This window comes from Stegastes partitus, unplaced genomic scaffold (genome assembly GCF_000690725.1).
Source record: "Stegastes partitus isolate 25-593 unplaced genomic scaffold, Stegastes_partitus-1.0.2 Scaffold680, whole genome shotgun sequence".
NCBI lineage: Eukaryota > Metazoa > Chordata > Actinopteri > Pomacentridae > Stegastes > Stegastes partitus.
This window is the reverse complement of record NW_007578411.1, coordinates 21,040-33,408: the sequence shown is the minus strand read 5'-3', so window position 1 is coordinate 33,408 and position 12,369 is coordinate 21,040. Positions and strand designations below refer to the sequence as shown.

Below are 12,369 nucleotides of genomic sequence, written 5' to 3'. Positions count from 1 at the left end.
TGTGAGATCAACAAAGGCAAATCTTATCTCATCTTATTCTCCCTCAGTCACTGCCTGCACAGTGCTGTATGTGCAAAACCAAGCTGGAAGCGGCTTGTTTTAGAAAATCAGAAGTCTTAATTCTCCTGCCTCCAGCTTCTTAAATGTGAATATTCTCTAGTTTCTTTCCTCCTCTGTGACAGTAAACTGAATATCTTTGTCTTGTAGACGAAACAAGACATTTGTCACCCTGGTCTTTGGAAGACAACAAAGGACTGCCCAGAAAGTCCATCCATCCATTATCTACACACTGCTTAATCCTCACTAGCGTCGCGGGCGTCCAGAAAGTAATTGACAATTTAGTAATAGAAATAATTATTAGATGCAGGCCAACTTGGCATTTTCTATTTAAAATGCTTAGAAAGGTTGAATTTAAATGTATCCTTAAGTACTGAATTAATTTTTAAATAAATATAACTAGAGTATTATATGACTGCCTGACCATGCATTTCATGTTGTAGTGATCAGACTAATACCTCTTGTCATTGATTGTTTCTCTTTTCTAAGTGTCTCCATGCAGACAGTTTACGCCTCTCTAGACATTTAGTGTCTTTTTAAGTTAGTTTTGTTTGCCTTTGTAGTTTTTTTTGTGTCTCTCAGCGGTTGTCTTGTGCCTCCTTTTAGGTGTCTTTGGTCTATTTAAGGTTTCGTCTGTTTTGACAGTTTGTGTTTTGTGCCGCTTTGTGCTCGTTTTCTGTTGTAATGTAGACAGCCTGTAACTCCTTGTAGTTGTCTTGTGTGTTTGTGACGTTTTCCAGTTGTTTTGAGTCTTTTTAGACCCATTGTGTCGTTTTTTGTTCCTCTGCAGCTGTCATGTGCCCGTTTTGCGTCTCTTCGTGGTTGTTTTGTTTCTCTTTACAGTCATTTTGCATCGTTTTATGGTCATTTAATGTCTCTTTATAGTTGTTTTCTGTCTCTTTGCAGACAGTTTGCGACTCCTTGTCGTAGTTTTGTGTCTCTATGTGGTCGGTTGTCCTTCAAGGTAAGAAAACAGTGCTCAGCTCATCAAAACCTCCACTCATTCTCCGTGCTGCCTGTCTTCACTGTTCACGTCCATGAACCGTGTCGTCCATTGAGCCGCTAGCATGCTAACGGTAGCTATCCCGCTTTAACCCGCATCTATGAGCGTGACCGGCGCCGACACACAGCCGGTGACCGGGCCCGCTGTCGGTGTGAACGGACACTTACCAGAACCACCAGACAGTCGGTGCTAACGGACGGTAAGCCCCAGTCTCCTTCCCAACAGAACAGCTCGTCCGGAGCCGCCATTTTAGACGACCTCTCACACCGGAAGAGAAGCACTGAGTATCAACATAAAAGCTCATATTAGAAATAAGAAAATAAAGTGAAACAAAATGAAGTTTATTTTTTGTTTTAGCTGTTTACACACGTGTCTACATAAACGCTTGTTTACAGGCACGATTTAAAACAGCCTGAGCTGTACTTGTTTAATAGGGTTATTTTACCAATTAATCAATTAATCCAAAGGAGTCATTTTCCTTCAATAAAGCAATATAAAGGTTTTATTTAACTCAGTTTATTCAAACTGTATCTTGTATTGTATAAAACAGTAGTGTAAAAAGAAGAGTTTATTTAAGTCAGTATTGCAACTCAAAAAGAAATCCAAGTTTCTATTTAAACCCTTATCAATGTGAAAAAGTTCAAATTCTACGAAAATACAGCTGAATTTTTAGCACGGCCTTCTTATTTAATTTGTGTCTGATGAGTTTGTCCGATGACAATATCAGGCTTTTAGCTGCAGAACAGGTACATTTCACTCACTATTTCATATTCATTCTGCTGTCTGTAAACAGAAACAAAACAATAATCTATAAATGAGGACAGCCGATTTGGGAATTCAGCTCTATTTAAATACAGGATATGGGAGCACAGAGAGCAGGAACAAAGCTAACAGGGAAAAGTTCTTCCTGTGGGTTTTCTCTTCAGGTGTTTGTGGTTCTGCAGTTTACATAGTGTATCAACCAGAATCTGAAGCACCCAAAGACTCTTAAAGCCTTGGTTCTTTGTTAACTTTCACATTTAACTAAGCTGAACATCTGCCATCGTCTAAAACCAAAAGCCATGGAAAAGTTATACATCTTTACATGTTTTTTTTTTTTTAAAGTGTCAATAGAGGAGATAATTTGACTGGAAGAGGAAAGTTATTCTGCTGCAAAGGCACCATCTCCAATTAACTTCAACTCTGGAAATGTTAGCAGCAGCTGGTCTGAGGATCTACGTGTATAGGAGATGGAGTAGGTGCAGAGAGGTTCTACAAAATATTTAATTACAAGTTCTAACTACATAGTAAAGGTGCAAAAGTACCGTCACCAGAACTTATCCATTTAGACCAGACAGGATTCATTCAACAAAGACAAACACAAGATAATATCAGGAGAACATTGCACATTATTAAACATGTCACACAACAGAAAATAGAGACAGCCATCATAAGATTAGATGTTGAGAAGGCATTTGATTCATTTAGATGGTCCTTCTTGTACAAAATTCTGTTAAAGTTTGGATTCCATATGTATATTATTGGGCTGCAAAGTGGAGCGGTGGTTAGCATCGTTGCCTCGCAGCAAGAAAGTTGCTGGTTTGCGTCCCGGTGAGGATACCCAGGATCTTTCTGTGTGGAGTTTGCATGTTCTCCCCATGCAGCGTGGATTCTCTCCGGGTTCTCTGGCTTCCTCCTTCCTAAAGTCAAACATTTCCAGATGGAATGGTATACCCTTTTTGAATTCAAGTTCCAGAGCAGAATCGATTAATGGTCTGATACTTTAATGAAAACCTGGCAGATGACTGTAAAACTCTGCGGATTAATCGACTTATCTAAATTATTGAAGTACTGTGCCTATGATAAAGACTTTGTCCCAGATAGATTTGATGATACATTTTGAAAATGGATAACAAAAGGCTGGACTAATTACCAGTCATTTGTCCACAAGGGGGCATTTCAGAGCTTTGAAGCATTACAAAAAAATCACTGTATGGAGCGAAATGGTTTTTATAGATACCGTCAAGTTTGCCATTATTTTAACCAGAATCTGAATACAGTCCTACAAGCAGCCGACACAGGGATTGTGAAAATACTCTTGTCATCAACCAAATCCACAACATGTAACAATATTGCGTCCCGAATTTATAATCGCATTCTGTAGTCTATGCCTGGGAGTACACTTTACAAAAAAGAGAAGTGGGAGACAGAGGGAAGCTTCACAATCTCAGAAGAGGGTCAGAGTAGTATTTGTCAGATACAACGGAGTTCAACTAGTTCAACTACATGGCGGGAATTTTGTTGGGAAAACGTTGTGACTGTGGTGACTGTGTGGCACAAATGAGGCCAATCACCTCCATATACTCTGGAACTGTCAGACTATTGTGCCTTATTGGAAGACATCCATAAGCATGTTAACAATGTATTTGGAGTCAGCATATCATTTGGATGTGACACCGTGTACAGGGTCGAGTCTGAGGGTTGAAGTAATAATGACAAAAAACTGTTACAAATACTGCTTACCACAAGTAAGAAAGGCTGTAACAAGAAAACGGTTAAAGCCAGAGCCCCCCACCATTGACATATTGTATGAAATATATAATATGGAAAGAGTGACACTTTCACTCAGAACCCAAAAAGAAAGATTTTACCTGATTTGGACCAAATGGACGGAGTACACTAAACCCATAAGGTCAGACTTTAACTGACAAAGTTTGATAATATTAATTAAATAAATGTAATTGCTTTTATGTAATCCCTTCCATATACATTTTATATTATAGCAATACCCAAGTGGAAAGCTCCCTATGTTCACTTGTTGTTAAATTATGTCACCAGAGAAAACCTTAAAGGAAGAGTATGATGTAAGCAGATTTTCTTTTTGTTTTTCTTTTCGTGTGTGTGTGTGTGTGTGTGTGTGTGTGTGTGAGGATGTGAGTGCACACAGTGTAAATACTGCTCACAGAAAAACTGGAAAATTATAAATGTACTGTAAAATTAATGCTTTCTGAAAATCATAATATAAAAAAGTTCCATCAGCTTCATGTAATCAAAGTATCAGTAGTAAAAGAACAAACATCTTTGTTCCTTGCATAAACTGTCACTTCTGTGTATTTTTTACTGCTGCTGTTCAAATATTTTGTCATCTTTTATGAATAAGTGATGACTGTGGGACACCTTCTACTTCGCCCACACATCATGTACCGTTAGTTGGTGTTTGTGTTGGTGAGTTGTGAGTTGTTTTGTGTCTCTGTGGTTGTTTTGTGTCTCTCAGCAGTCAACTGTTTTGTGTCTTGTTGTGCCTGTTTCGGTTGTTTAATGTCTTTTGCTTCAGTGTTTATACGGAGAAATCCAAATAATAAAAATAATATAAAATACAATATAATAAAGCAAGACCCTTGAATGTGTAACCAAGTAAAAACACAACATTCAAATCAGCCTCAACGTAAACATGTGACGCTGTTTTCCGGCGTGTTTTAGGCCAAGCATGTTCAAAAAGGAACTTACACTTCCTTTTCTTCTGTGTCTCAAGTGTTGAGTTCTAAAACTTACTTCCAGTTATTTGGGCTAAACTCAGTTACTCAACCACTTTTCTTACTGAAGACATCTAGACTATTTGATTCTTAAAAAGAAGTAACTGCAGATGTTTCAGTATGGCTAAGTCTGATGTATTTTCTTTCTTAAGATCTTACATTTCATTGGAGGTGTTCATGTTTCCTGGTTTCTCAACTAAAAACAGGAACACACAGCTTAGCTTAAATTCATCTTTATTTACAGGGAACAAAATAAAGCATTTTTATATAAAACAGTAAGTTATAAAAAATACACGTTTGTGGGGTTTTTGGCAAAAAAAAAAAAAAAAGAGGTAAAAACAAATAATATATTCACAATGAGTACAAACAATGACAAACAATGCTCCTTAGTCTTGGGATTTGGATGATTTCAGCAGGTTTCTACTTCTGATATGGTTCTGGACACACCAATTGATATTTGTTGGTACAGTAGTTTTTTCAGACTGGATTCCATTTTTTCAGTAGCAGGCGTATATTGCTGTTCTGTTTTCTCCTGCTCATACCGGACATTAGCTTTCAAAAGTGGTTTTTATTAAAAGTAATAGGGAATGTTTGTGTGAAATTAAGCAGTTAGAAGCATTAAAGCAAATCGTCCAGAAAGAACACAGACTGTATATAAAAGCCAGATGTATCCACCAGTACATCTGAAAAGTGACTTAAACCTGCATTTTATCTAACAGCCACCAGTGGGCGACTCCTCTGGTTGTAAAAAGAAGTCCGATTGTATAGAAGTTTATGAGAAAATAAGCCTCCTTCTCACTTGGTTACCTCAGCAAACATTTTTCCAATGAGTTTTTGATCTCAATCTTTTGCTTTTAGTTTCCTTCAAAACAGCATGATGCTCGTTTAGTAAATCATGGTCTCATTTCAGAAAATAGACAATAAAGAAGGGTGTTGGTTTTTCTGCAGGTACCTCCATCTACATTATGGAGCCTCTACTCCACACAGGTTTTTCATTGTATATTAGGCGTCTATTAGAATATGTGTGCAGGCTAAAAGGTTCAGGAGCACCTTGTTTTTCTTATTTACATTTCTTACACAGGTCATCTAACCCTCTGATTTAGCTCCTGTGTCTTTAAACCTGACTCCTGAAAAGCCTGTTCTGTTCTGATTCATCAGTGGGCCCAGACCAAAGCGAGGCAATGTTGGTCACATACCGCTCCAAATTTCACACTTTTTCTTTTTACTTCCAGAACTTACTGCATCTGCCCAAAGTACATACTGTTGCATGTTACATCCATGTATTCATACTTTAGGCCTAAACTGTTTTGGCGGCTCAAGGTTGTTTATGCATGCGTGAGATACCCTGACATATCACTTGTTTTCCAATACATAGCTGATTGTGGGTCAGAATGGCTTGAAAAACACCCACCATACCTCCAGATCTATGAGTATAGGGATGCAGCTCTTACTGAAGTGACTCTATTGAGGCTAATGTCAGACTACGAGGCAACTGCTCATTCTTAGTTTAAGGGCCAGACTAACCAGTAGGCAAGCATAATGCAAATGTGTTACATGGTGGCGTAAGTAAGTAACAGAAGAAAAGCCTGCATGGCTGTGAAAGCTGTGAGCTTTCATAAAGAAATTTTTGTTTTCTGTAGGGAACCTTTAGCTCGGTTTCCTAGATGCTGTCAATAGTTTTGCCCAAGCTGATGGTCAACATCAATGATACACTGCTGTGACAAACCGTCACTTGCCAGGCTGATAAAGTTTAACTTGATCAAAGGAACTGACAAATATTAATTCCGACAGTGCAGAGTCTCCTGTGGTCGACATATTCAATGGCATCCTGTGGGTGTTAATGAGATGTCACTTCAGCCTCGACTGGCGACGGACGAGTAGACGACAGAGTCCTCTGCCTCCCGCACTTGCCTTAAAAAACAAAAAAAGCTGAGTATGAGTGAAGATTGAGTCCAAATCAAGGCCACATCCAAAAGAAGCTAAATCTGAATTAAGACTGGGACCAAATGGAGTTACGTCTGAGTTTAAAGGGAATTGAACCTTTTGCCAAAAGGGGCCAAAAATGAAACTCAAACTCCAGATTGAGTCCCTACAAATCTGAATCTAAGTCAAGGCTGAATCCAAAATGACTTGAGCCTGAGTCAATACCGAGTGCACAAATAATTGAGACAAAGTTAAAATTAAGTCCAAGCAAAGTTGAGTCGGAGTCTGGAATGTGACTAAAAGAAGCCAAATCTAAGTAAAGACTGAGCTGAGGAGGAGTTGGGGCTCAACCAAAATGAAATCCAAAATTAGTGTCTGAGTCTGAGTCAAAACTAAGCTTAAAAAAGAGTCAAGGCAGAGTCAAGACTAAGTTCAGAAGAGGTCAAGTCAAAATCAACATCTAGTCTGAATCTGAGGCAAGACTAAGTCCAAAAGATGTGTCCGAGTCAAGGTCTAATCTAAAATGGGTTGATACTGAGTCAGGACCGAGTTTATAAGGAGTTGAGGTCAAATCAAGATGAAACCAAAAAGGAATTTAGCCTGAGTCAAGATTGAGTCCAAAAACAAGTCAAGTCAATCAAGATCAAATCCAAAAGGTATTGGGACAGAGCTAAGATTGAGTGCAAAAGGACCTAAGTTTCGGTCAAGACCATGTCCAATAAAGGTTGCATCAGAGTCAAAAACAGTCCAAACATGTTGAGCCCAAGTCAAGAGAGATTCCAGAACAGGTTGACTCCGAGTCAAGATCAAATCTAAAACAGGTCAAATCCAAGTCATCACCAAGTTCAAAAAGAGTTGAGTCTGAGTCGAGAGAGTTCAAAAGAAGCTGAGTCAAAGTCAAAACCACACCCAGAAGAAGCTGAATCCGTACCAAGGATGAGTCTAAACAAGGTAGATTCTTAAAGAAGTCGAGTCCTGGTGGAAATTAACTTTACAAGGAGTTTAGTCTGGGTCATGATGGAATCAAAAAGAAGATAAGTCTGAGCAGAGTTTGGGTCAAAAGTGTTTTCAGCTCGAGATGATTAAGCTAAAAGAATAATCTTTTCAAAAACAGACTTAAATGCTTTTTACAGCTCTTTCCGCAGTGTTTTTTATTTAGCTGTTATTATTCTCTGATTATACTTACAGCTGTGTGTTTAATGCTTGGATTGTACTGTACAAATAAAGTTCGTTAATGCTATCTGTTTCATTTCAGACAATGTTGTCTTCAACTCTTTCTCAGTTCCTCTGAGCTCCTCCATCAGTGTCTGATTCCCACCAGGAAATCTAATATCTGGACGTCTTCAAGCAGCATGTAAAATTTACATCCCCACATCTCAAACATTTGTCTGTCCTACCTTTTCTGTTTGTTTTGTTTGAACTGGAAGGAGGCGTAGCTGACATCCTCCACAGCTTGGCTGGTTTGTGATCGGTCATAGACTTCCTCTTGCTCTGACGGTGGCATGATGTTGCTATAGATGGCGTCAGCATGCTAAAACCACAGACAGAAAGTAAAAAAGGGAAAGAGGGCCAAAAATACAGACACACAGCTGAAACCAGAACTTTACATACACTGTATAAAAAGACACATAACCTTTTTTTTTCCCTCACTGTCTGACATTAAATGTGACTAAACTTTTTATGTTTTAGGTCAGTTAGGATTACCAAAAATAGTTGTATTTGCTAAATGCCAGAATAATGAGAGAGAGAATTTTTTTAAAGAGATTTTTTAAAATTGATTTCTTCAAAGTCAGAAGTTTACATACATTTCCTTAGTATTTGGTAGCATTGTCTTTAAACTCTATGACTTGGGTCAAATGTTTTGGGTATCCTTCCAAAAGCTTCTCCCAATAGTTTGATTGAGTTTTGGCCCATTCCTCCTGACAGAACTGTTGTAACTAAGTCAGGTTTGTTGGCTGCCTTGCTCCACACACCTTTTCAGCTTTGCCCACAAATTTTCCACAGGACTGAGATCAGGGCTTTGTGATGGCCACTCCACACCATTGACTTTGTTCTCCTCAAGCCACTTTGTAACTAATTTGATGTTATGCTTCAGGTCATTGTCCATCTGGAAGACCCCTTTAGACCCAAGCTTTAACTTCCTGGCTGATGTCTTGAGATGTTGCTTCAATATTTCCACATAATGTTCTTTCCCCATGATGCCATCTATTTTGTGACGTGCACCAGTCCCTCCTGCAGCAAAACACCCCCACAACATGATGTTGCCACCCCCGTACTTCACAGTTGGGATGGTGTTCTCAAACTTGCAAGTTCCCCCTTTTTCCTCCAAATCTAACGATGGTCATTATGGCCAAACAGTTCAATTTTAGTTTAATCAGACCACAGGACATGTCTCCAAAAATGAAGGCCTTTGTCCCTGTGTTCATTTACAACCTGTAGTCTGACTTTTTTTATGTTGCTTTTCGAGTAATGTCTTCTTCCTCTCTGAGTAGTCTTTCAGCCCATGTCGGTACAGGACTTGTTTCACTTACCAGCTTCAGCAGCATCTTCACAAGGTCTGTTGCTTTTGTTCTGGGGTTGATACGCACATTTCAACCAGAACACTTCATCTCTGGACACAGAACCCGTCTCCTTCCTGAGCATCATGATGGCTGGACATTCCCACAGTGTTTATACTTACGTATAATTGCTTGAAAATATGAACATGGAACCTTCAGGCATCTGGAAATTGTACCCAAGGATGAACCAGACTTGTGGAGGTCCACAGTTCTCTTCCTGATATCTTGGCAGATTTCTTTAGATTTTCCATGTTGTCACAAAAGGAAGCAGTGTGTTTGAGGTGTGCCTTAAAATACATCCACAGGTGTGCCTCCAATTAACTCAGATGTTGTCCATGAACTTATCAAAAGCTTCCAAAGCCATGACATCATCATCAGGGCTTTCCCAAATAGTTTGAAGGGACAGTAATTTTAGTGTATTTAAACTTCTGACTTTGAAGAAAGTAGTAAAAAAAAATCTCTAAAAAAATTCTCTCTCTCATTATTTTGGCATTTAGCAAATATAAATAATTTTAGTAATCCTAACTGACCTAAAACAGGAAAAGTTAAGTCTGATTTAATTTCAGACAGTGAGAAAAAAGGTTTTGTGTCTTTTTATATAGTGTATGTAAACGTCTGGTTTCAACTGTGGTTGATAGCTATTTAAATCTGCGTGACTGCGTGACAAACAGGGAGCAACGCATTATAAGCTATCAATAGCTATCTCTAAAACAGATGCTTTATTCAGCTGTGATCCTATGTGAGTTAAAAAAACTAAATAAGTTACTTACAGCAGTATTTTAAAAGGTGCTCTTTAGAAAGGCTTAAATTTAATACTCGTGTTTTTTTCATTACATGTACCACTGCTTCTTTCTACATTAAAAATGAGACACTTTAAAATCTAAGACATATCTCAAGCTAAAAATCTGTGCTTAAAAATAAAAAGTAGTATTTTACATTAGTACAGGAATTGTATTCCATGCAATGTATTCCAAAACAGCAGTTTAATAAGAATGCAAATGTTTAACTTGTGTTGTTTTGCTAAACTAATGTACTTACTAGTAGTCCACTGATAAGTGTACATCATATTGCAACACATATACTTCACATATCAGGAAAATACTTGATTATTTATCCATGCCAGTTGATATGCTATTTGTATTTCTTGGATATGGATGAGTTTAGTTTTCTTTCTCAATCCAGTTAGTTTTCCTTTCTGTTTTTTATTATTCATTCTTATAATATGAGACTTTTCTGAGATTATATAAAAAGGAGCCATAAAAAATATATTAGTGAGAACATGATGTTATAATAACACAGAACACAGGTAAAGTAGTAAATAGTAAAAAGAAAAACAGTAACAAAACTTGGTGTACAGTTCTTGTTAAGTACATAATCACACTGACAGTCTTTATTCCCTCCACCACCACCATCATCCATCTTGGTTAAAATAATAAAGAAAAAAAAAACAGCCAGGAGAGTGTGGGTAGATAACGGGGTTAGTTAAACAATTTAAACAGAAATAAAAGTCAATTCTATAATGATACTGAGACAGTTGCTCACATCGGTGACTCACCTTTTGCTCCATCTCACCTCCCACATCACTTCGATCCTCTGCTGCCGCTCGCTTCCTGCAAGCATTGAAAATAGACAACAAGCACATGTAAAGAATTAAAGGGAGGTGTTGAAGAAAGAATGGCACAACACAATGACATATAAAAATGTTTGTTGTTATCACCAACTGGTGATATCATAAGTAAAAAAAGGTATCTTGTAAGTATGAGTTACATGTAAATATATATAATATGTGCAAATAAACATAAAATTATAGGTACAAAAAAGAAATTCTTTCATTGTTTTCTATTTGTGAGATTATTTTAACTAGTACATCATGTAGGAATAGCAGAAAAGCTAATGAAGATGCCTGACTTACATTCATGATCTCATGGGATTAGCTAGCATGCTAGGTACAATAACAATCCTGTGACTGACTCAACCAATACAGTCATCCTCAAATTTGTTCATACCCTTCCATTAAAGAAAAGGCAGAATTCACAGTAGTCACTCAAATAACTAGAATCTGAAAAAAGTAATAATAAATAAAAATTTGCTAAATTATAATTTAGTGAAATAAGACATTGCTTTTGAATTGTGGTTGAAAAGAATAATTTTAAAAAAAATAAAAAAAAACTGTCCGGGACAAATTAGAACACTTTGCTGATGAGCAGTGGGCCAAAATCAAAATACCTGTCAACAGGTGCAGAAGTCTGATTGAGAGTAACAGAAAACACTTGTTTGCAGTGATTGGCTCAAAATATTAGTTTACAGGTCCCATCATACTTGGACAAAACAGATGCATTGTTTGAGTGTTTTAGCACGTGCTAATTCGCAACAATGGAAGCAGGATTAACGTTAGCTTGTGTGAGCTAACACAGCGACACAAGCTAGCCAGCGTGTCTGTTAGCACAATGGTTGCGTGAAGGCGACTTCTCTGTTATGATTATTCTTACTGCTCTTTGTTTGATTCTTAATTCAATGCTTTTTAGCTGAAAAGTTGTTTTTGTCATATACATACATGGACTTTTCCTTTATTGCTATTTAATTTTAAGTGTGTCTGCATTTACTTGATGTGCCTCAGTGTCATTTAAAATGACAACAGTTTGTTTTAAATAAAATAAAGGGAAAGAATAAATTACATTAGTTTTTGTAGGTTTTGCTTCTTTATTTGTCTTACTTACTCACTTAAATCTTGTTTTTGTCTCTTCTTTATGAATTATCCACATATTGAAAGCATTAAGAGCACAGTCAGAACTCTCCTGAGCCAGCCAGGACTGTTAGACACATAGTTAGTCAGCATTTAAATAAAATAAATAAATAAATCAGCATTATGCTACAGTAACTGCACACAGGCTGATGATATCACAGCAAAACTGAGTTTGAGTGTATCATCAAGTCTTTGTCCCTTCCAGAGAACATAAGAGGAAGTTTAAATATACATATTGAAGGGTTTGTATTTTGGCAGTGGAACAAGATTTTTTTTAATTCAATTAATACCCACATTGAAAAACATCATGTTAAATGTAAACAAACAAACAAACAGAAACCTCTGCATTTAATATGTATATTCTAAAAAACAAAGACAAAAAAATGTAAAACAAAAATGTACTGTACAAGTATTAAAAGTAAAATTGTGGTATTGTTTCTTTAACTCGGTGCTTCAGTGGTGCATTTAAAAAACATACTATAGAGTGAAGCATTAGGTTATGAAATAGGGAGGGTCAATGATAGTTTATTTAACGTGTCATTCAAGTAAGTGCAGCTGCAATATGTCCAACGC

At 37.2% G+C, this 12,369-nt stretch overlaps 2 protein-coding genes across 2 annotated transcripts in view; both read right to left on the bottom strand.

Moving 5' to 3' along the window:
* The window catches only part of mtx1a (metaxin 1a), a 31,919-nt gene extending 30,588 nt beyond the window's left edge, over positions 1-1,331 (bottom strand). Inside the window, exon 1 of the mRNA XM_008290521.1 lies at positions 1,228-1,331. Coding sequence (XP_008288743.1) covers positions 1,228-1,308 — 81 coding nt within the window. The 5' untranslated portion in view covers positions 1,309-1,331. The remainder of the gene's footprint in view (positions 1-1,227) is intronic.
* Positions 1,332-4,876: 3,545 nt separating this feature from the next.
* LOC103363671 (junctional adhesion molecule A-like) overlaps positions 4,877-12,369 on the bottom strand; it is a 14,169-nt gene continuing 6,676 nt past the window's right edge. The window contains exons 5-7 of the mRNA XM_008290520.1: positions 10,609-10,663; positions 7,893-8,026; positions 4,877-6,483 (exon numbers count right to left, since the gene is read on the bottom strand). Coding sequence (XP_008288742.1) covers positions 6,426-6,483; positions 7,893-8,026; positions 10,609-10,663 — 247 coding nt within the window. The 3' untranslated portion in view covers positions 4,877-6,425. The remainder of the gene's footprint in view (positions 6,484-7,892; positions 8,027-10,608; positions 10,664-12,369) is intronic.